We start from the raw sequence: 21937 nt of genomic DNA, 5'->3' as shown, positions 1-21937 counted from the left end.
GGCTTTATCCTCAGACCACTTCTTGAGGCTGAGCGAGAGAGAGCGAGAGAGAGCGAGATAGAGAGAGCGTCAGAATCCTTCTCACCACAGTAGCAACTGGAACATATTTCAACACCGTTGCAGATTTTTTTTATTTTTATATTGAGACATATTTACGCAATGTCATAGAAAGATACCGTGGGAACAGAGACACTGTTTTTGGCTGTGGGGTTGGGTTTAGGTTGTGGATTTTGCACATTCGGTCAGTCCAAAATTGACACCCTTTATAAAGATTAGCAAAAAGACAAAATAAATACAAATACTGTGCTATTACTAATACAATTGCTCAGTTAAAAGAGATTTTGTTTAATAAGTAATATTTTCTCACTCAAAAAGATAGGTGTCCAAATTATTGCCACCCCTGTTTTCAATACCTTTCAATAACTCACCCTGCGAGGATAATGGCACGGAAGCTTTTTCTAAAAAGTTTTGAGAAAACATTGAGAGGGATTTTCCTTCATACAGAATCTTTCCAGATCCTTGATGTGCTTTGTCTGCACTTTTGGACTTCCCTCTTCAAGACACAGGTTTTCAATGGGCTTCAAGTCTGGAGACTGAGATGTCCATGTGGGAGGACCACACGTTACTTCAAGTTTACTTTGATATGATGGTTAGGCATATCAATATTTGCACATAAAGGCGTTTCCACCTCCATTTTTTGCACAATTTATTTTACAAACAAAATGATCCCACCATGTCGAACGAACAAATTACCTGTCTGCATTTATAAAATTGTACTGAAACATCCTGTTTCCGTCAAAATTGCTTTTATACGGAATTACTTTACTCACATAAACAAATGGATGGGATCATGGTTAGTGAAATGCTTGCTTACGGTTCCTTTTCCAATGATGCCTCTTACTGACAAAGAGATTAATTTGAACAAATCCCAAAAATGCAATGTTTTTGTACCAAAACTCTGAAGTGGACATTCAAAACATTTAGTTTTATTAAGTCACTTTAGTCAATGTAATTTGAATCATGAGTAATGCAGGTAAAAACTAACATTGAGTTTGTTATCAGCAAACATTTTCTAATAGATGTTTGTCTAAGAATCTGTTATTGTGCTGTATACACAAATAAAACATAACACCATCATTAAAATCACATCTTAGTGGCCAGTGTGGTGCAGCGGTTAGTCCCATGGATCTTGGCACACATGCTCAGCTTAGGCTACCAGAGTCAGCATGTGTTTAATCCGACCCACTGCCCTTCTGACTCGCCAACTCTCCTACATGTCCGGTCTCCGCTTCACTGTCCTATCTCAATAAAATATTAACCTCTTAATAGATCTCTACAGATCGGTGTCCCACCCTCGGGACGGTTGAGCTAATGTGCGCTAATGTGATTAGTATGACGTTTTAAGTAACAAGAACATTTTCTAGGACATAGACATATCTTATATGGGCAGAAAGCTTGAATTCTTGTTAAATATAACTGCATTGTCCAATTTACAGTAGCTACTACAGTGAAAACATACCATGCTATTGTTTGTGGAATGTGCACAGTTATGTACTTGAAAATGTATATATTGACCAATTAGGCATATTTGGGCAGACTTGATACAACATTTTGAACAGAAATGCAATGGTTCATTGGATCAGTCTTAAACTTTGCACATACACTGCTGCCATCAAGTGGGCAAAATCTACATTGTGGCTAGAGTCCTAAGTCAGATAATGGCCTTTCTCTTGCATTTCAAAGATGGAACAAAAAAAATACAAAAAAACTGCATGTTTCTTTCTTTGTATTATCTTTTACCAGATCTAATGTGTTATTCTCCTACAATCATTTCACATTTACACAAACTTCAAAATGTTTCCTTTCAAATGGTATAAAGAATATGCATATCCTTGCTTCAGGGTATAACAGAGGAATAGGTCACTGTATCTTCATCATGGACCTACAGAGACCACACACACACGCCTAAAGGGTTTAAACAGTGTATAGGAGGTATACCATTACAGTATGTTCAGTATAGCTTCACTTACATCAACTCTATGATGGGGATTTTGATTGAAGTGGTCAATGGAGGAATAGGTAATTCTGTCAGCAGGTTGACTCTACAAGGGTCAAAAATGTGATTGAAACATGTATCATTTAAACTGGACATTAGCCTCAATGCTTCAAAACAACTTGGTCATATCATGTTCCAAATGTCCAAATAAAATGTATATTGATGTGGAGTGGAGTGGTTTACTGCATACAGACTCTATATGAGGAACAATGATAATCAATTCAAACAATGAATAGAGTGTAAAACCTGTTAATTGTTGAGGGCAGAAGGTGTATTTATTAAGCCATGGTACATCAATAATATTATCTTTGTTACTCACAATGCTGTCATCAGCTGTCATTTGAGCTTCTGAAAAGAGCAACAACAAAAAAACAGAAGAATTGATACATTGAAAGTGGCTCTATTACTGTGTCAGTGCTGAACTCCATTAAACCCCCAAAAGAAACAAAACAAAGTTATCTTTACTTGTTCTCCTTCTGCGTGCTATGATGACAGCAGCAACGACACACACAGCTGCTCCCACAGCCACTCCTACTCCCATAGTGAGAATGAGGGTCTGAGTAACTGAGAGGACCAGAGAGGGGATGTGGGTTTGATTTAGTGGGGGAGAACCTGAGAGAGGATGCAGAGCTGTTAACTCACAGTTAACTTTAGCAGGAAAGAAATCAGCGTTACACAGATGAGCAGAAATTCACACCGGAGTAAAAAAACTTTAACATGAAAGTTTAGTTGCATATTGTCGCTGTCAGAAATCCTCTGATCTCCATAACATACATATTTTCAGACCATATTTTTCCATTACATTTATGTAAAGTGTTCTACATTTTCTTGGTCTTAGAGTCATGCAAAGTTCAGAGTACATTGAGGGAAGTTACTTCTTTTAATACATAAAACATTCATAAAATTAGCAAACATTTTGTCACAAGGTCTTAATGCTCTGTGTATTGACCAAGGTAGTACATCTGACTTTGGCCCAATGCTGTCCCTCTCAATCTACTATACACCTGAGAATGGAAAAAGTATAAAATACAATACCAGCAGAATATGGGGAGGTGGTTGAGAAGTCTGGTCTTGCAGTAGAGGCTGTACTCCCTGGATAGTAGTTGAAAACAAATAGAGTGACCTCTTTTCTTTGGTGAATAAGGGTGACATCACAGTACAGAATGGATCCACATCCACTGAATCACTCTGTGTTGCCTGTAGAGTTCTATACTGCAATCTGTTAAATCTTTCTCTACTCCAATCAGTCAGATAAGAAGAAATTCTTATTTACAATGACGGCCTACCAAAAGGCAAAAGGCCTCATGGGGCCTGGGGTAAAAACAAAATATAGGACAAAACATGAGGGTTGCAGTAGATATCTCAGATAGGGTTTTATAAATAAGCGTCAACCAGTGGGTCTTGTGACGGGTATACAGAGATGACCAGTTTACCTAGGAGTATAGAGTGCAGTGATGTGTTCTATAAGGAGCATTGGTGGTGTCATGACGTTGGCCTCTTTGGGTACAGGAAGGACAGTTGACCCCCTCCCCTTCATACCATCACCCAACCTACCTTCCCCCCAACCCAGGGTTGTAAAAAACCCTCTGAGGAGAATCTCCTACCCCATGTTTCATAGAGAGACAAAGGAAATTCTTCCAACTCATAGAATTGGAGAACCGAGCGACATGTGTGTGCTGGAGAAGGTATGGAAGATTGTTGAAGAATCCAGCTACGAACTCATCCGCTTGGTACAATTTTGTGATACTCAGAAGAGACAATATAGCCATATTACCATAAAACTGTTTATATAATAGACTCAGTTTAAGACTTGCCTCATATGGGTGTATGGAATGTATTGATAAGGATAAAGCTTTTGTAAGACATTGAGATGCTATGTACTGATGTAATGTGATAGAATTGTATTTCTGTAACCAAATCTAACTCAGTCATAGGCACGCCCCAGGGACATATACAAGACCAGGCGTCATTTGACCAGCCTGTTCGATGGGCACTATAAAACACTCCCTGATTTACATTTCTCCAGACCAGGCCTACACTCATGGCTAATAGGTTTATACCTTCCAATTCCTCTACTGAAAGTGAACCATACCACGTGGTTAACTTTTAGACTATTGATACCGACAGAATAAGAACAAGTCTTTGATATTAATTATTAGTCTGCAGCTAAAGTAAATTATATCATTGAACGCGAAGACCAACGAAGCAACCATTCGATGACGACATTAATGAAGGTCGCTCTGAAAGATCCATTCTAACCGAGAGAGAGAGAGAACGCGGACAAAACTCCCCAACAGAACTACTCTCCAACAAAAATCAGAACGACACACTGAGCGTAAATATATATTGATTGCAATTGTTCCCGAATGAGTGAGCCTTCAATTGTCAATTGTTAATATTAAATCACCCTGTGTAACTTCTCAGCCGACCTTTTATGACCCATTGTTCAACAGGCCGACCTGACTGCTTAGCCCACAAGGGCACATTCCGATACCAATCCTTTGTGACAATAATTACTGTTTGTATGTTTTTCTGTTAATTTCTTAGTGTAGTAAATAAATGATTTTAAGACAATTGATGTATGGATGATTTTAGTATAGACTGGGTTCGTGCAGATACAACAATTTACGACGTTTTGGAATGAGACTGGACTAGAGGTAAATACACCATTTAAACTTAAGAAGATAATCGACCTATACTATAATAGAATATAATATTATAGTACAGGAAAGTTATATTAGGAAAATTATAGCTTTGTAATCTGAATATTCTCCTTGGTGCCCCGACCTCCTAGTTAATTACAATTAAACGATTAATCAGTTTAATCGCGTGATAATAATTACAGGGAGCTAATTGATAAACATATCTTCAGTTTAATGGTACCCCCAAAGACACGACATATTGGTGCCCCCGTGTGAGGACTCAAACTAAAACGCACGTTGGTTCAATTTAATAATACATTTGGAGCCCCCGTGCGAGGAATCTAAGATAGAATTGGACTTTGCTGTGAAATTCTATATATCAATTGTGCAAACAAAATTGTACAAACAGCCTGCTATGTAAACAAAGTGATTGTGCATTTTCCATTGAGAGAAGCTATTTAGAGTAGCTCCGGTCTTATGTCGATAGCAGTAGGGATTAAATTCCAGATTTAGTCCGTTAGGCCAAACGGTACTATTTCTGTCGGTAAATATTAACTTCTAGTGTAAGGTTAGAAATTAGAAGTTAACTGTCTGGGAACCGAGCCGAATAATTTGCCTACCGCACTAAGACTGTGGGCAGACCGTATGCGTATTTGTAGTTAAGTACCGTGTCGCTCCGGTCAACATAAACGCTAGCAGAATATGCTGAATGGGGTTAAGGTGAGACGTCACTAGAAAACCCACCCTTTCCATAAGGGAAAGGATCCTATTTTGGTGCTTGGAAGGATACTCCTGAACCAAGTAGCAATAGCTTAGCATTACGGGTAAGCTAACAGAGAGGGAACATTTTACCCTCCACCGTAACACGTTTAAAATTTCTCCGCTAGCGACGGAAGTCCGACCTTTGTACTTCCGTTTAAATTTCAGCATTCTGCACCCTGGTGGTGAAGAATTGCCAGTACATCTCTAGGGGAAATTCAAACGTGGAGCACGTCTCATTCAATTTAACTAACAAGTGAAATTGCCAGATTTACCTTTTCAAGTGGATCTTTCAAATAATATCCAAAATTGATTGGGCGTCTACAATGAGACATGATTAACTTTTTCCAAACTTAACTTAGATGAAGCAATGCTCTCAGGTTAATTGAAAGTTAATTCCCAGATAGCCTATACAGGTTTGATATATCATAAATAGATTAATCAGTAAAATCTGCTTTAGCAAGGCACAGTCAGTAAAACCCCTTTACGGACGTTCAGCCCCAGGGAGGTGCGTACCCTAGTGGTGAAGGGTCCCAACATTTGAACTACGGTTTACACTTATGATATCCAATCAATGGAGATTGTATGGATTATCGTCTCATTCAATTTATTTAGTTAAATTGTCGAACATACCTTTCTAGGTTCTTCCAATTAAATGAGACAACTTAAACTTTGCATATTAACCTGGATGAAGCAACCTCTCAGGTAATTCAAGTTTAATACCCAGATAGCCTACCCAGGTAGGACTAATCATTGGCATTGATTAATTCAATTTGCTTTTGCAAATTCATTCACGTCCAACTTCCACAGTACTGTACAGTACTGATGGTTCATTAACGTCTATAAATAGATTAAAATCGTCTTTGCAGTTTTCCACATTCCAAAACCACATTTTGGAAAATTAGGAAAAACAATTTTTTCCTTTCAAATGTTCTAATAATGTGCAAGCTATCAGAGGGGGTGGTTCCCACTCGCCCGCTAATTAGTGAACCTCCACCCGTAAATGGATTGATCTCTGACCTCAGCAGCGATAACAACCCTAATTATGCCATTAGTGGAAAAACAGACAACAATGTTTTCCAAAATCAACCATCGGGCGCAGGCCTCGTAAAGGTTCTCTCCAGTCTAGCTCTGATGTCTTGCCATCCGAGATTGCCATCTGTCCAATACCGCAGTGCACAGCTGAAGCACGAGCAGGTAACGGTAGACATAAAGGGACAGGTGGAGAGAACCGGAAAACCAATCACAAATGCAGAAAAGGGAAAAATTCTGCTAGCTATGGAACTGCGTTCGAAAACTGAACAATTAAATGTAATTGCAAAAACGTATGACGATGAACAAGCACAAGCTCTTCAACAAAATCGTTTTCTACAGGAACAACTCGATTTAGCCAAAACTAAATACGATGATGTCCACGCCAAACTAGATAAATCCGAAGAGTTATCTACAAACAGGAGCGCTCAACTTGACAACATGCATGCTGTTTTGTTGAATGTTACTCAAAATAACACGGTGCTCCTCAAAGCGCTGCAAACCAAAGACGATCAGTTAATGAACACAATGACAAAGTTGGATGATAAATCAGCAGAACTTATTTAAGTCGCTGACCAAATGAATGATGAGAGAACTCAGGTGATGAGGTTGGAAATATTGACTTCTAAGCAAGCAGAGGAAATCTCATCACTGAATCTCTCGCTCCGTACTCAAGACCTCTATCTGCAAACCATGACAGATAAGTTTGAGATCGAAAGGAGCAGGTGTGACACTCACGTGTCCAAAATCAGTACTCTAAGCACTCAAGTGGACTCTGCAATGCAGCAGAATTCCACCCTTAGGTACCATCTGGAGGAAATCCAGAATGGTCACGCTCTACAGCGCGACTTCCCATCCAAGCAACCGGAGCCCTGTACTCACAGGAGTGAAGACAATAGGTTTCAGACCTTGCCTCCCTCATGTGTCCCTCAGTCTTCTCCTCTTGGCCCTTCGGCACTGAGTAATATGGCGCCTCTTGGCCAACAACAACAAGGCTTGGCTTCTTCTCTTGGCCTTTCGGCCCCAATTTCTCCACAGGATGAAGCCAACCCTCTCCGCCCGCTTGGCGCAGAATGCCTTGACAAACTCGTCAAGAATTTCCCCACCTTTGACCCCGTTCCAGGTCAGCCAAACGATACTGAGACGTTCCTAGCTGACATAGAGGACGCGTTGGGTGGCTACCCGAACGCTACGGGTTCTGACAGGGTTTACCTGTTGAAGCGAACGTCGAAAAGACACGTGACGAGGTTCATTCGTCTACAACAGCAACACGTGCTAAATGACTATGCTAAACTTGCCACAGCTTTGAAATTAGAATTCAGTGGTTCTGCGACTCGCAAACACGATAGCTCACTGGCTAACACCGTCAAACAAGCTCGGAACGAACACCCACAAGCTTTCTATCATAGGCTTCGTTCAGCTTACTTTGGCCTACTCACAGAAACAGGAATGGAAGAGCTGTTACCATTCAAACAAATGTTTCTGTCGAACATTTATCCCACATTCATTACCTACTTGGGCCCTGCAGCCCACGTTGGCTTGCCTATCTTACAACTCAGAGAGCTTGCAAGCACAGCTTTTGAGGCATCAAAAGTTCACAACGCTAAGAGCCCTGACCACTCAGTTTTGAAGTTTAACCAGGAGCACTCACTCCAGTTAGAGGGTGCATTATCAGGTATTGGAGCGTCTAGAGATGACGCACAACAACAGTTTCTACCACGAAACCATGATTCCAATAACCTCCGCGGTCGAAATAACTGTAAATAACTGCCATCAACATGACTACCGCTACAATCGACCCGTTCGCTACGTTCCTGCACCCAACCCACCAAAAGTGTCAGAGCACAAGGGTAACAAAGGGTTGAAGGACGATCAAAACGTAGACCAATGTTCTCCAGAAGTCCCACTACGGGAAGAACTTAAGCGAGAACAATTTGATAAAAGGGTAAAAGATAAGTCACAAGGACTAGACGGGGAATTACCGGACACCAGGTCCGCAGGAATTAACACCCATAGCATGGACGTTAACCTCTATGGGCTAGGTGGGACGCAGGCGTCCCCCCCGTGGTGCACTCCATCAACAGCAGGTGCATTTCAAGAGCGGCAAATTTGAATCCAAATAAATGTCAAAATTCAAATTTTTCAAACATACAACTATTTTACACCCTTTGAAAGATAAACATCTCCTTAATCTAACCACGTTTTACGATTTCAAAAAGGTTTTACGGCGAAAGCATAAATTTAGAGTATGTTAGGACAGTACATTTACAAGAGTTGTGTGTAATGTTTTGTCAATTCAAAGACAGGGTCACCAAAACCATAAAACCAGCTAAAATGATGCACTAACCTTTTACAATCTCCATCAGATGACACTCCTAGGACATTATGTTAGACAATGCATGCATTTTTAGTTCTATCAAGTTCATATTTATATCCAAAAACAGCGTTTTACTATGGCATTGATGTTGAGGAAATCGTTTCCCTCCAATAACCGGCAGTCAAGTCAGCATCACAAATTAAATAATTAAAATTAGAAAACATTGGTAAAATATTATATTGTCATTTAAAGAATTATAGATTTACATCTCTTGAACGCAATCAACTTGCCAGATTTAAAAATAACCTTACTGGGAAATCACACTTTGCAATAATCTGAGCACTGCGCCCAGAAAAATACGCGTTGCGATACAGACTAGTCGTCATGTTGGGGAGATCTAAAATCGAAAATACTATGTAAATAATCCATTACCTTTGATTCTCTTCATCAGATGTCACTTCCAGGTATCACAGGTCCATAACGAATGTAGTTTTGTTCAAAAAAAGCTCATCATTTATGTCCAAAAATCTCCGTCTTGTTAGCACATGATCTAAGCCCGCCGGACTTCACTTCATGAACGAGGGGAAAAAAATATATTTACGTTCGTTCAAACATGTCAAACGTTGTATAGCACAAATCATTAGGGCCTTTTTAACCAGAACATGAATAATATTCAAGGTGGACGAATGCATACTCTTTTATAACGTATTGGAACGAGGGTACCCAACATGAACTCGCGCGCCAGGTGTCTAATGGGCCATCATCGTTCCATGGCTCTTGTTCGGTCAGATCTCCCTCCAGAAGACTCAAAACACTTTGTAAAGGCTGGTGACATCTAGTGGAAGCAATAGGAAGTGCCAAAATATTCCTCAGCCCCTGTGTTTTTTAATGGCATAGGTTTAAGGTAATACAACACATCAGGTATCCACTTCCTGTCAGAAAATGTCTCAGGGTTTTGCCTGCCAAATGAGTTCTGTTATACTCACAGACACCATTCAAACAGTTTTAGAAACTTTAGAGTGTTTTCTATCCATATATAATAAGTATATGCATATTCTAGTTACTGGGTAGGATTAGTAACCAGATTAAATCGGGTACATTTTTTTTATCCAGCCGTGCAAATACTGCCCCCTAGCCCTAACAGGTTAAAGTTCACATTTCTCCCGCTCTCACTCAAGACCCTATCCAGGGCCCGCTTGATCAAGAAACAAGCCCCCGGGCTCTGTCCATAGACTCTGATACAAAAGTTGCGAAGAAAAAGGTCAAACGCTTCGTTAAAGCCAAGCCCACTCAAAATCAGAAAAGTCAATCTGCTTCCATCTTGAACAGACATGGCACATCACGTCGTTGCGAACGACCACTCCACTTTGTGGGGAATATGTCCACTAACCACGAATCTAAACGGCCATACCTGGAAACAGTCCTGGAGGACTGCTTAGCTTGTCATGCGCTAATTGATTCGGGTGCGACAATATCACTCATCTCTCAAACATTGTTTGATGATCTCAAAAGGGCTTTGAAACCAACTAAACGTTGGTTAAAAGTGGAACGATGCGACACTAAACTTCGAGGGGTCACTCAGACTACCTCGCCTCTCACATTGAGAGTCATGCTGAAACTACACTTCCAGGACGTATCGCTCGTTCACCCTGTGTATGTTACCAGCCTCAAAACTGTAACCCTGCTACTTGGAGCAGACTTGATGGATCGGTTACTCCCATTGATGGATTGGAAAACCAACCAGGTATGGTCACAGGCCACAGTGCCTTCTCCACTGACCACACCGTCTCCCCTAACGCTAGCTGCAACGCAGTCCTTCACGAGGGGTATCTGTCGAAAGCACCCCTTGAGAAAAAGACGTTTAGAAACCTCTTGGTACAAAATCCGATCCACGGAGATAGTACGATATCTCGACACATTCCATCAGCCAACCTGATTGACCATTCTTTTCATGATTTCGAGCCAGCTGTCTCTGTGAATAAGCAACTTCCCTCCTCCTTGCAGTCATGTAATACGGTAGTTGAGATGAACTTTTCTTTCCCTTTGGACACTTCCGCAAGCACTGCGGCCGTCCCAGCAAGAAAAACATTGATGCGCAGAGTATACTCTGCTTCCGATGATACACCTTCCGCTTTGTTGGGGACTGTCACCCCTTACAATGACACTAATGGTGTCAGTCCAGCAACTGACCCGATGACTCCCACTTGTGAAACACTTTGCGATATCACAGACCGATATCCTCGTCTCAGTTCACAGGTAATGAAGAGGTTGCCACACGCGGACGCGGTGGTGACTGACATGCCTCGACAACCACTGAGCGTTTTGAAGCACAAACACCAGGAGATTTGGTTGAAAGGTCACAGCCACTCTCATAAAAACCCGGCCGCTGACAACTCGTACATAGGGTCCGACCTTTTCATTTGCGCATCGGACACCAACACCACCCGCTGGTGGGGGGGTCCCGAGGCACAAAGGGGGGGAATAGTAGCCCAGACCCATGATGAGCCTCATCGAGGCCGGTGGGGGGGTCGAGACTACGGACAACAGCGTACGAGGCCGCCAGAGCATAAATCAAATCTAGTTGTAAACTCTCCTACGAGAACAGTGAGGAGCAGACAGGCCCCTAGACGGGGATTATCTTAGAAGACATCTAAGATAGTACTGAGGTGTACCACACTGGTCGTAAAGGAAGTCCAGTGGACTTGTCCACCTCCAAAACTAATGGCAACAATAATCATTCTTTGCCATGCGTAGGTTCAACTACAATACAACTAGTAAAATGCTCCAATCATGTGTTCCGGTAGATAATATTTCAGAATAAATCGGTAGGATAACTGGTCCCCTTGAGTACCAGTACCAATACCAGCTACAATCAGTAAGAAGGTTAGAGACTTAACAAATCAAATTACCATTGACAACAGCGACATAGGAGTCACTCAGAGTGCAACACGTGGAGGGGAATCTCCAGTGCACTCTTCCAATGGTTAACACACATGTCACTAATAAATAGGACCCTCCATTCAGGAGTAAAATTATTAGAAGTCATGAACCATGATCACACCACGTATGACTGGTCCAATACTTAAAGAGTACTTCCGTCGTGAGGTTAGCTCCTCCGTGGATAACATAGCTATGAAATAGACTTCATACCTATCGCCACTACAATAGTGGAAGACAGTGACTTGTAGAAAACTACTACAGACTTCCTTGACACCAATTCTGACTGACCTCCAGGCATTGACCTGAAAATTACCTGACTACGTCAGACTCATTCTGAACAAGTTGTAATCTGCCCGGATACTTGGTTTTCTTCCCTTGACATGCGCGCTTGTGTAAGCATAAACGCACATGCACAACGGAACATCCAATTAGGATTTATGCTAGGACCACTTAAGGGCCCAAACAATATACCAGCCTTAGTAAAGTTGAACATTTACTTCTAGGCCTTTGACTCAACAGCACTCACCAGTTTTCTTCCCAGAAGTCTGTAGGTCATACCTGTAGACTGCCCAAAACTAGTTCATTACAGCTGTAGACTTATCATATAGTTATCAACTTAGGATAGCGCCTAAGCAACACACCAAGTAGGAAAACCCTAGATATGGCATTAGAGACAATGCCATGATAATCATTTTGCCAGAACATTGGACGTATATAGAATACAGTCCAATTAGATGATTTTTTTGTGTGAACTATATTTTGTATATTTTTGTTTTGTTTATGCTTTCATTCCTTTTCGGTTCAGTTCCTTTGACACTTAGGAAGTGATAGAGCCATAAACAAAGTCCCCATACAACCATCACTTAGTGCCACAACGCCGCTCATTGGGGAATGAATGTAATTATATATATTTCATGAGTGTGTGTGCGTTGTTAACATCTGCCTAAGTTACTGCCCAGATCTTCCAGTCTGGACGACGGGTCCGGAACGGCGACCCCAAATCCAGACACCCACAGCCTATCCTTGTGGCGGCATGCCCGCTGTCAGAGAGACTACCAAGGTAAACCACCAGAGGAGGGGGACCGCAACGGCGATCACCAACCAGGACATCCCCTGGCCCTTCCTGGGGTACTTTACAGCTTCCAGGGAACCTACCAAGGTACACCAATTGAGGAGACCGCAACGGCGATCACCAACCGGACATCAACTGCCCATCCTTGTGGTGGACGGCTCCGCTTTCAGAGAGCCTACCAAGTTCAACCACCAGAGAGGACTGCAACGATGATCTACCAATGGGACATCACGTGGTCATGATTTTATGTTGATTTGTAACTTGCAGGATAAACAAGATCCAAACCACCAGGGGGGTATGTCATGACGTTGGCCTCTTTGGGTACAGGAAGGACAGTTGACCCCCCTCCCCTTCGTACCATCACCCAACCTACCTTCCCCCAACCCAGGGTTGTAAAAAACCCTCTGAGGAGAATCTCCTACCCCATGTTTCATAGAGAGACAAAGGAAATTCTTCCAACTCATAGAATTGGAGAACCGAGCGACATGTGTGTGCTGGAGAAGGTATGGAAGATTGTTGAAGAATCCAGCTACGAACTCATCCGCTTGGTACAATTTTGTGATACTCAGAAGAGACAATATAGCCATATTACCATAAAACTGTTTATATAATAGATTCAGTTTAAGACTTGCCTCATATGGGTGTATGGAATGTATTGATAAGGATAAAGCTTTTGTAAGACATTGAGATGCTATGTACTGATGTAATGTGATAGAATTGTATTTCTGTAACCAAATCTAACTCAGTCATAGGCACGCCCCAGGGACATATACAGGACCAGGCGTCATTTGACCAGCCTGTTCGATGGGCACTATAAAACACTCCCTGATTTACATTTCTCCAGACCAGGCCTACACTCATGGCTAATAGGTTTATACCTTCCAATTCCTCTACTGAAAGTGAACCATACCACGTGGTTAACTTTTAGACTATTGATACCGACAGAATAAGAACAAGTCTTTGATATTAATTATTAGTCTGCAGCTAAGTAAATTACATCATTGAACGCGAAGACCAACGAAGCAACCATTCGATGACGACATTAATGAAGGTCGCTCTGAAAGATCCATTCTAACCGAGAGAGAGAGAGAGAGAACGCGGACAAAACTCCCCAACAGAACTACTCTCCAACAAGAATCAGAACGACACACTGAGCGTAAATATATATTGATTGCAATTGTTCCTGAATGAGTGAGCCTTCAATTGTCAATTGTTAATATTAAATCACCCTGTGTAACTTCTCAGCCGACCTTTTATGACCCATTGTTCAACAGGCCGACCTGACTGCTTAGCCCACAAGGGCACATTCCGATACCAATCCTTTGTGACAATAATTACTGTTTGTATGTTTTTCTGTTAATTACTTAGTGTAGTAAATAAATGATTTTAAGACAATTGATGTATGGATGATTTTAGTAAAGACTGGGTTCGTGCAGATACAACAATTTACGACGTTTTGGAATGAGACTGGACTAGAGGTAAATACACCATTTAAACTTAAGAAGATAATCGACCTATACTATAATAGAATATAATATTATAGTACAGGAAAGTTATATTAGGAAAATTATAGCTTTGTAATCTGAATATTCTCCTTGGTGCCCCGACCTCCTAGTTAATTACAATTAAACGATTAATCAGTTTAATCGCGTGATAATAATTACAGGGAGCTAATTGATAAACATATCTTCAGTTTAATGGTACCCCCAAAGACACGACAGTGGCAAATCTGATGGCCGAATGGTAAATAACATCTAGCCGCTCGAGAGCATCCTTACCTGCCGATCTATAAATCTCCGTAATCTAGCATGGGTTGGATGCTCATCTGAATCAGGGTTAGTTTGGCAGCTGGGGTGACAAGTTTTTCCAAGACGTTTGATAAACAGGTCAAAATAGAAATAGGCCTATAACAGTTAGGTTCAGCTTGATCTCCCCTTTAAATTAAATGACTAACAGTGGCTGCCTTCCAAGCAACGGGAACCTCCCCAGAGAGGAGAGACAGGTTAAAAAGGCCAGAGATAGGCTTGGCGATTATAGGGGCAGCAACCTTAAAGAAGAAAGGGTCTTAATCATCTGACCCAGATCGTTTTTTGGGGTCAAGTTTAAGGAGCTCCTTTAGCACCTCGGACTCAGTGACCATCTGCAGGGAGAAACTTTGTAGCGGGCAGTGGAAAAAGAGGGAGGAACATCGGGCCGGTCGCATTAGAAGGGGTGGGTGATGAAGAATTGTTGGACGGGCAAGGAGGCGTGGCTGAGTCAAATAGGAATCCTGACTTAATGAAGTGGTGATTAAAGAGCTCAATCATGTGCTTCTTGTCAGTAACAACCACATCCTCAACATTAAGGGACATGGGCAACTGTGAGGAGGAGCAATATACAAGTAGAACTTCCTATGAATATGTTTGGGGCTGTTTTTACATGACCAGTCTTATACTGTTGTGGAGTACTGTTGGTTGTCTTGATGGGAATTAGAGTAGTTACATCAGAACTGTCTGAATAACAAAATCAAGTGAATTTCTCGACCCAGAAATAGGTATACAGTACTTGTTGGCTGTTTTGCATATGATTATAAACACTACACTTGTACACAGTGACATTTAAACTGATTTAAACAGTAATACTCACTAGTTAGAACAGACAGATGAACAGGGGCATCACCTCCATGTCTTGGTCCAGTCTCTGTAAGGAACTGTCGACAGGTGTAGAGTCCAGCATCCTCAGCACTGACATCACTAACATGTAGAGAACAGTTAGACTCTAAACTCAGTCTGTCTGCTCTCTCTGTCTTCTCAACTTTGATCTTCCCCAATGCGACCTCTTCAATAGTTACTTTAGATCCAGCTCTGTTATAGATCCATGTAGTTGAGGAGCAGTTTGGATAAACCACATTGTTACACGGCAGACTGACATCATCTCCCACTCTGGAGAACATAGAGAGAGTTTCTCCACTGACACCTGGAAGGAGTATGACATCAGATAATTATTAACTGGTAATACAGATGACATTATATTTCATAGGTATTCTTATTGATATTCTTCAGGTGTGAATAGTGTAATATACTGTTCAGTATGTATATTTTTCAGATTGATGGTTTTCCGTGTTGAATGATCTCTAAATAAATATAATTGTTATTCTCTCCTCTGTCTTACCTGATAGTAGGTACAAAACAGTCACAAGCAATCCCAAAAATGAATGATGGATGTCAGCCATGATCCCCCCTCTCTCTCTCCCCTCTGTTTCTGTCTCTTTCCTCTGTCAGAGTGTCTCAGCAATATGAGTTTCTCACCATACAGCAGCATCTCTATTCACCACTGTAGAATCACTTCCTCAATGTGGTCATGTTTTTGTCTCTAGTTTCTGACACCTTTATTAGGGCACAAGGCGAGACCCAGATGCAGACACGGGAGGCAGATGGTTTAAGTTTTTTATATTCATTATAATCCAAAAGGGTAGGCAAGAGAATGGTCTTGGACAGGCAAAAGGTCAAAATCAGTTCAGACTCCAGGAGGTACAGAGTGGCAGGCAGGCTCGAGGTTAGGGCAGGTAGAATGGTCAGGCAGGCAGGTACAGAGTCTGGAAACAGGCAGGGGTCAAAACCGGGAGGACTAGCAAAAAGTGAATAGAAAAAGCAGGCGCACAGGAAAACCACGCTGGCTGACTTGAACATACAAGACGAACTGGCACAGAGAGACAGGAAACACAGGGATAAATACACCGGGGAAAACAAGCGACACCTGGAGGGAGTGAAGACAATCACAAGAACAGGTGAAACAGATCAGGGCGTGACAACCTTGGTGAGAATGCTCACCCCCGTCTCTTTTTTTCCCTTTACTAGCTCTGACTATGCTGATAGCTACTTTGAGGAAAAATGTACTTACTATGACTGTGATACAGTATGTGGTTGTCCCACCTGGGACAAAAGATGAATGAAGTAATTACTAAATGACTCAAATGTAAATGTACATATATGATGAAGCTACTGATCAGCACTGTTCTTCTCGTGACTGGTCGATACTTCAGTAATATGTCAAACACTGTCTTACTCTCTCAAGTCCAAAACACAATTTCAGCACTGTGTTTAACAAAATGTTCCCAAATCATAATTTTTTTAAAATTAGAGACATATTCTGCCTATCCAGGTGTCAGACACTCTCTCTATGTTCTCCAGAGTGGGAGATGATGTCAGTCTGCCGTGTAACAATGTGGTTTATCCAGACTGTTCCTCAACTACATGGATCTATAACAGAGACGCATCTACTGGTACTATTGAAGAGGTCAATAGGGGAGGTCAGGAAAGGAAAACAAACTAACAGAACAGCCAGATTCAGTGTTGGGTCTATCTGTTCTCTACATGTTAGTGATGACAAAGCTGAGGATGCTGGAGTCTACATTTGTAAAGAGAACCTTAAGAATGGAACAAAATGTGGAGTGGATGAAGCTTTTTATTTGTCACTTCTAAATAGTGAGTATTACTGTTTGAATACATTCAATTTGATATATTAGATGTATTTGTGACAGTAAACTATCTCCTTTTCTTTCACAGTCTCACAGTCTACGTCAATGACAGATACACAGCCTGATGGAACAGTGAAATGAACATGCAGGGAGCATGTTCAGCTATTATGGAAACTGTAACCCACTCATCATTAGTGGTGTTACTCTGAGCTGGGTGGATGAGACCAGCTAACACAATGATCTTCCTGTGACATCACTCTGACTGTGACACTCCAGAGGGAGGACAACAACAGGAAGCTGACGTGTCAGCTGACTGAAAGGGGATAAGTGAAGACCTCCATTGACACCTCTATGTGTTCTTGTTATGTTCCTATAATCTGAATAACTTCACAAGATTTAATGACATTAAAGTGACTATCAAACCTGATCCTTTCTCCTGATATCAGTGATGAGTGAACAAACATACTGCTCTCTACTGTATGTGTCTGATGATGAAGAGTTATTTAAAAGAGGATGTTCTTCTCCTGAACTAGATATTAAAGACAAGGGCACGGAAGATGGTGATGTCATCTCCACAGTCCCAGGAAAAAACCCTCCATCAGTATGATGTGTGCAGACATACTGTAGTACATCTTCCAAGTGCCATCTTGATATGTAGAAGTTAGCAACGTTCCTGTAAAGCAGTGTTTCTTAAATGTTGGGTCAGGGTTGGTACCTTTAACGGCTTGAGACTGAGAATAGAAAAGAGACCTTTATTGACTTCACCTTTAAATTCTCAGTGACACAATTAACATTTAACATTTAAGTCATTTAGCAGACGCTCTTATCCAGAGCGACTTACAAATTGGTGCATCCACTTTATGATATCCAGTGGAACAACCACTTTACAATAGTGCATCTAAATATTTTAAGGGGGGGGGGGGCTGGGGGGTTAGAAGGATTACTTTATCCTATCCTAGGTATTCCTTAAAGAGGTGGGGTTTCAGGTATCTCCGGAAGGTGGTGATTTAATCCGCTGTCCTGGCGTCGTGAGGGAGCTTATTCCACCATTGGGGTGCCAGAGCAGCGAACAGTTTTGACTGGGCCGAGCGGGAACTGTGCTTCCTCAGAGGTAGGGAGGCGAGCAGGCCAGAGGTGGATGAACGCAGTGCCCTTGTTTGGGTGTAGGGCCTGATCAGAGCCTGAAGGTACGGAGGTGCCGTTCCCCTCACAGCTCCGTAGGCAAGCACCATGGTCTTGTAGCGGATGCGAGCTTCAACAGGAAGCCAGTGGAGAGAGCGGAGGAGCGGGGTGACGTGAGCGAACTTGGGAAGGTTGAACACCAGACGGGCTGCGGCGTTCTGGATGAGTTGTAGGGGTTTAATGGCACAGGCAGGGAGCCCTGCCAACAGCGAGTTGCAGTAATCCAGACGGGAGATGACAAGTGCCTGGATTAGGACCTGCGCCGCTTCCTGTGTAAGGCAGGGTCGTACTCTACGAATGTTGTAGAGCATGAACCTACAGGATCGGGTCACCACCTTGATGTTAGTAGAGAACGACAGGGTGTTGTCCAGGGTCACTCCAAGGTTCTTAGCACTCTGGGAGGAGGACACAATGGAGTTGTCAACCGTGATGGCGAGATCATGGAATGGGCAGTCCTTCCCCGGGAGGAAGAGCAGCTCCGTCTTGCCGAGGTTCAGCTTGAGGTGGTGATCCGTCATCCACACTGATATGTCTGCCAGACATGCAGAGATGCAAATCGCCACCTGGTTATCAGAAGGGGGAAAGGAGAAGATTAATTGTGTGTCGTCTGCATAGCAATGGTAGGAGAGACCATGTGAGGATATGACAGAGCCAAGTGACTTGGTGTATAGCGAGAATAGGAGAGGGCCTAGAACAGAGCCCTGGGGGACACCAGTGGTGAGAGCACGTGGTGCGGAGACAGATTCTTGCCACGCCACCTGGTAGGAGCGACCTGTCAGGTAGGACGCAATCCAAGCGTGGGCCGCACCGGAGATGCCCAACTCGGAGAGGGTGGAGAGGAGGATCTGATGGTTCACCGTATCAAAGGCAGCAGATAGGTCTAGGAGGATGAGAGCAGAGGAGAGAGAGTTAGCTTTAGCAGTGCGGAGAGCCTCCGTGACACAGAGAAGAGCAGTCTCAGTTGAATGACCAGTCTTGAAACCTGACTGATTTGGATCGAGAAGGTCATTCTGAGAGAGATAGCAGGAGAGCTGGCCAAGGACGGCACGTTCAAGAGTTTTGGAGAGAAAAGAAAGAAGGGATACTGGTCTGTAGTTGTTGACATGGGAGGGATCGAGTGTAGGTTTTTTCAGAAGGGGTGCAACTCTAGCTCTCTTGAAGACGGAAGGGACGTAGCCAGCGGTCAAGGATGAGTTGATGAGTGAGGTGAGGTAAGGGAGAAGGTCTCCGGAAATGGTCTGGAGAAGAGAGGAGGGGATAGGGTCAAGCGGACAGGTTGTTGGGCGGCCGGCCGTCACAAAACGCGAGATTTCATCTGGAGAGAGAGGGGAGAAAGAGGTCAAAGCACAGGGTAGGGCAGTGTGAGCAGGACCAGCGGTGTCATTTGACTTAGCAAACGAGGATCGGATGTCGTCGACCTTCTTTTCAAAATGGTTGACGAAGTCATCCGCAGAGAGGGAGGAGGGGAGGAGGATTCAGGAGTGAGGAGAAGGTGGCAAAGAGCTTCCTAGGGTTAGAGGCAGATGTTTGGAATTTAGAGTGGTAGAAAGTGGCTTTAGCAGCAGAGACAGAAGAGGAAAATGTAGAGAGGAGGGAGTGAAAGGATGCCAGGTCCGCAGGGAGGCGAGTTTTCCTCCATTTCCGCTCGGCTGCCCGGAGCCCTGTTCTGTGAGCTCGCAATGAGTCGTCGAGCCACGGAGCAGGAGGGGAGGACCGAGCCGGCCTGGAGGATAGGGGACATAGAGAATCAAAGGATGCAGAAAGGGAGGAGAGGAGGGTTGAGGAGGCAGAATCAGGGGATAGGTTGGAGAAGGTTTGAGCAGAGGGAAGAGATGATAGGATGGAAGAGGAGAGAGTAGCGGAGAGAGAGAGCGAAGGTTGGGACGGTGCAATACCATCCGATTAGGGGCAGAGTGAGAAGTGTTGGATGAGAGCGAGAGGGAAAAGGATACAAGGTAGTGGTCGGAGACTTGGAGGGGAGTTGCAATGAGATTAGTGGACGAACAGCATCTAGTAAAGATGAGGTCAAGCGTATTGCCTGCCTTGTGAGTAGGGGGGGAAGGTGAGAGGGTGAGGTCAAAAGAGGAGAGGAGTGGAAAGAAGGAGGCAGAGAGGAATGAGTCAAAGGTAGACGTGGGGAGGTTAAAGTCATCCAGAACTGTGAGAGGTGAGCCATCCTCAGGAAAGGAACTTATCAAGACGTCAAGCTCATTGATGAACTCTCCAAGGGAACCTGGAGGGCGATAAATGATAAGGATGTTAAGCTTGAAAGGGCTGGTAACTGTGACAGCATGGAATTCAAATGAGGAGATAGACAGATGGGTCAGGGGAGAAAGAGAGAATGTCCACTTGGGAGAGATGAGGATTCCAGTGCCACCACCCCGCTGGCCAATACGTTCTTCCTCCCTAACTACACAGTAGAAATAGGATCTGTTTCTGTATGCGGTGTAAATGTTGAATTTGTGGTTGAGAGTACCAGTAGTTTGATTCCTGTCAGGACAACAATCAGAGCCCCACAGAACAGTGTCTGACAGGTCAGTTAGTGGCCTTTCAGATAGAATAGCACTCTCTAGTGGTAGCAGTTGTAATGGGAGTTCCAGACAAAGCCTTTACTCTTCATAGTCAATCATTAACTTCTCTAGGGCCAGTGGGACGATTTCGTCCCACCTACGTAACAGCCAGTGGAATCCCGTGGCGCCTTATTCAAATACCTTAGAAATGCTATTACTTCAATTTCTCAAACATATGACTATTTTACACCACTTTAAAGACAAGACTCTCGTTAATCTAACCACACTGTCCGATTTCAAAAAGGCTTTACAACGAAAGCAAAACATTAGATTATGTCAGCAGAGTACCCAGCCAGAAATAATCAGACACCCATTTTTCAAGCTAGCATATAATGTCACATAAACCCAAACCACAGCTAAATGCAGCACTAACCTTTGATGATCTTCATCAGATGACACTCCTAGGACATTATGTTATACAATACATGCATGTTTTGTTCAATCAAGTTCATATTTATATCAAAAACAGCTTTTTACATTAGCATGTGACGTTCAGAACTAGCATACCCACCGCAAACTTCCGGTGAATTTACTAAATTACTCACGATAAACGTTGACAAAAAACATAACAATTATTTTAAGAATTATAGATACAGAACTCCTCTATGCACTCGTTATGTCCGATTTTAAAATAGCTTTTCGGTGAAAGCACATTTTGCAATATTCTAAGTAGATAGCCCGGCATCACAGGGCTAGCTATTTAGACACCCAACAAGTTTAGCCCTCACCAAAGTCAGATTTACTATAAGAAAAATGTTATTACCTTTGCTGTTCTTCGTCAGAATGCAATCCCAGGACTTCTACTTCAATAACAAATGTTGGTTTGGTTCAAAATAATCCATAGTTATATCCAAATAGCGGCGTTTTGTTCGTGCATTCAAGACACTATCCGAAAGGGTAAAGAAGGGTGA

General features: G+C 42.7%; 1 protein-coding gene across 4 annotated transcripts; it reads right to left on the bottom strand.

Annotated features, from left to right (window-relative positions):
• Positions 1–966: 966 nt before the first annotated feature.
• Positions 967–16120, bottom strand: LOC106608127 (uncharacterized). Of its 4 annotated transcripts, none has more exons than XM_045721024.1 (7): positions 15969–16120; positions 15444–15773; positions 3092–3148; positions 2522–2668; positions 2376–2404; positions 2031–2102; positions 967–1965 (listed from the first exon to the last, which is right to left on the bottom strand). In XM_045721024.1, exons 1-7 carry the CDS (start codon positions 16027–16029, stop codon positions 1921–1923), a joined length of 741 nt encoding a protein of 246 aa, XP_045576980.1. In that variant the 5' UTR covers positions 16030–16120; the 3' UTR covers positions 967–1920. The 4 variants fall into 4 exon arrangements, with proteins under 4 accessions (XP_045576980.1, XP_014061345.2, XP_045576982.1 ...); XM_014205870.2 differs by having other exon boundaries at positions 967–1942; XM_045721026.1 differs by having other exon boundaries at positions 2522–2620.
• Between the last annotated feature and the right edge of the window lie 5817 nt (positions 16121–21937).

The sequence above is a fragment of the Salmo salar genome, chromosome ssa06, assembly GCF_905237065.1.
Source record: "Salmo salar chromosome ssa06, Ssal_v3.1, whole genome shotgun sequence".
NCBI classification, from domain to species: domain Eukaryota; kingdom Metazoa; phylum Chordata; class Actinopteri; order Salmoniformes; family Salmonidae; genus Salmo; species Salmo salar.
This window is presented reverse-complemented; position numbering and strand designations above follow the sequence as displayed.